Below are 3,215 nucleotides of genomic sequence, written 5' to 3'. Positions count from 1 at the left end.
ATTTATAATGTAGCACTTATTTTACAATAGAGTATTTAATATTAAAAAATAAAAACAAAACAGTTTGTAGTTATATACGATCATGTTGATGCTGTTGTAATTCTTCAATACAAATAGGAAGGAGGGTTATAGACAAAAATCTGGCTTATTACAAAAAAATCATTGGCACTTGTATATCACACATCTAAAATTGGCACTAACATTGGTTCTCAATGCCTTAGTTACCAGCCTAAGTGTTAACGATTTTTTTTATTTGAGGTTATATATACACAACTGAGTTTGAGCGTATCTTTGGCAATTGATTTATTGGCTCTGTGGGTGTGTGTGCGAATTCATTCCTTTTTACCATTCGATTCTGTTATCGTTATGGGTTTTATTGTCTTCTCTAATAGTGGTGATTGTTCGGGTCCTTGCATAGATTTCAATTCAGCCACACCATTTTCATTGCTATGGATTTTATTTGTAGAATTGCCACGACGATTTTTACGCATCGAACATAGGTGCTTCATGGGATACCAGGCCAACATTATGACACCAATTGCAAACAGCACACCGGCAAATATTTGGCCACCCAATAGGACTCGGGGAATAATTTTCCATTCGGATGCCAATTCGGGTGTGATGCGTACCTTCTGCTCGAACCAAATCAGGGGGAAGAATATGCGTGGTACATCTTCGTATAAACTGAAAAGAAAAGGAAATCACGAATAAGAACGGAGAAGGTATGACATTTGAAATGAATTACTTACCTCACATCCTTTAAGGGTTCTACCAACATATTCACTTGAAACCGTGCAGCCACTTCCAAAGTCAATCCTGTTTTGGGTTCCAAAATCATATAGAATTCATGCTTCTCTTTGTTGGGTTCCAGACCCTCTACTTGGTCGACATAATAGGGATCAGCTTGATAGAAGTGGGGGAAGGACATAAATGCAGGTGTACCAAAACGACAGGCCGAAACATTCATGAGACCTGAGGGTACACATTCCCCTCCGCAGAAACATTGATTTTCGGGATATAAGGTACCTGAAAATAAGAAGGAAGATATAAAATCATTAAAATTGAAAGAATATTTTTTCGAGTTGCCAACGAGTCGGGGATTTTTTAACGAATATTTTTTCGAGTAGCCAACAAGGCGGGAATTTATTAAACTATACTTTAAAAAAGGCTTTCGAGTTGCCAACAAGGAGCGGAATTTTTAAAGAAAAGGTTTTCGAGTTGCCAACTAGGCGTGGATTTTTTAATCTATATTTTTTTAAAGAAAAGGGTTTCTTCTTGGATTTTTTAAAGAATTTTATTTTGGAGTAGCCAACCAACAAGGCGGGGATTTTTTAAAGAATTTTATTTTGGAGTAGCCAACCAACAAGGCGTGGATTTTTTAAAGAATTTTATTTTGGAGTAGCCAACCAACAAGGCGTGGATTTTTAAAGAATTTTATTTTGGAGTAGCCAACCAACAAGGCGTGGATTTTTTAAAGAATTTTATTTTGGAGTAGCCAACCAACAAGGCGTGGATTTTTTAAAGAATTTTTTTGGAGTAGCCAACCAACAAGGCGTGGATTTTTTAAAGAATTTTTTTGGATTAGCCAACCAACAAGGCGTGGTTTTAAAAAAATATTTTTTAAAGTAGGGTTGCAGATGTACTTCTTATCAACATACCATTATCTACAGCCCTGGGCCCACCGGAATATTTATAACCTTTAATTCCTTCAATTTCAACATCTTCCGAATATTCCAAAGGCACTGTACGGCACATATCTGGGGTAAATAGACCCACAATACTATCGGGCGTCAAGTTCTTAGGATAAAATTCTCCAGCCGAACCGTTGATCATGCCACAATGGGATTCAAAGAAGCCGCTATGGGTTTTATAATTCCATGTATGCATTTGGCCCATGAGGTTGATATCATCCACCCCTGTATAGGCATTAAAGACACCCGTCAGTTCAGCACTGCCATTGCGCTGGAATTATAAAGAACACTATGGATATAGAAATTTAATACAAGTGATTCCCATTTGGCCTTACCGTATAAAACCAACCAAATTTATCGAATGGCACCTCCACCTTCGTACCGAACAAATGTGTCATGGTACGGGCCGCGGTCATCATATCATCACTGTAACCGGTAAACAACAATTCATCGACAGTCTTTGTCACAGACACTTCTTGTTGATACATCTTCAGGCCCACATTTACCAATCGCGCATTCATGGCATCCCAGTGTTTAGTTTTTGCCGCTGCAGACTGTTAATAGGGATTTTAATATTTTTCTTTCTCTTTGGATAGGAAAATTCGTTGCCCACCACTTACCAAGGCCACAGCATTCAGGGTAACAATCATATCATCCAAACTACCATTGCTGCCAGCAGCATCAAAATAATATAAACTTTTCCGACGATATGTCACCGAAGCATTTTCCGGATGCCAATTGATATCGACTTTGTCGGGTTTCTCACGAAATCGATATGGTCCACATTGTTCTAAAATCGGTTTCACCGAAGAATTTCCAAAATCTTCGGGATTTGTCCAATTATATAAATAGATATCTAAATTTAAATCTAATGGCGGATTTTTCCATCGGCTGTAGATCACGGAATCTGGTCGAAGGGCCATTTCCTGAAAAATAGAAAATAAATAAATTGAGCTTGGCTATAATTTGAGAGTTGTCTCAAAAACTCACCTTATTTAATATGGAATCGAATATTTGTTCCCAAAACATGCCACATAAAATACCGCATATTCCCAGCAGGAAGCCCAAGGCACTTATGAATATCACTTTACTACTAGATCCGAACATTTGTATATTTTTGGATTTTTGTGGCATTTTTGATATATTGGAGTGGGTCACTGAGCTAGGGGTCTATGTAAAATAACTGCAATGTAAAGAAACAAAAAATAAATAAAAATATTAAAGGAAAAATCCACAAAAAATATATATTTTTAAATAAACACCTTATTGGCTACTCGAAAAAATCTTTAAAAAATCCACGCCTTATTGGCTGCTCGAAAAAAAAATTCTTTAAAAAATCCGCGCCTTTTTGGCTACTCGAAAAAAAAAATTCTTTAAAAAATCAGCGCCTTATTGGCTACTCGAAAAAAAAAATCTTTAAAAAATCCGCGCCTTATTGGCTACTCGAAAAAAATTTCTTTAAAAAATCCACGCCTTATTGGCTACTGGAAAAAATATTCTCTTAAAAATACACGCCTTATTGGC

General features: G+C 36.6%; 1 protein-coding gene across 1 annotated transcript; it reads right to left on the bottom strand.

The window, feature by feature from the left end:
* Positions 1–332: 332 nt before the first annotated feature.
* Positions 333–2,825, bottom strand: LOC133334248 (protein peste-like). The gene is made up of 6 exons (XM_061542537.1): positions 2,682–2,825; positions 2,312–2,617; positions 2,027–2,245; positions 1,659–1,962; positions 750–1,026; positions 333–684 (listed from the first exon to the last, which is right to left on the bottom strand). The coding sequence occupies exons 1-6, from the start codon at positions 2,823–2,825 to the stop codon at positions 333–335; spliced, it is 1,602 nt and encodes a 533-aa protein (XP_061398521.1).
* Positions 2,826–3,215: the final 390 nt, after the last annotated feature.

This window comes from Musca vetustissima, unplaced genomic scaffold (genome assembly GCF_032173495.1).
Source record: "Musca vetustissima isolate MV318-11 ecotype Yass unplaced genomic scaffold, APGP_CSIRO_Mvet_v1 utg39813, whole genome shotgun sequence".
Taxonomy (NCBI): domain Eukaryota; kingdom Metazoa; phylum Arthropoda; class Insecta; order Diptera; family Muscidae; genus Musca; species Musca vetustissima.
Note: the sequence above shows the minus strand (reverse complement) of the source record. Positions and strands in the feature narration are given on the sequence as shown.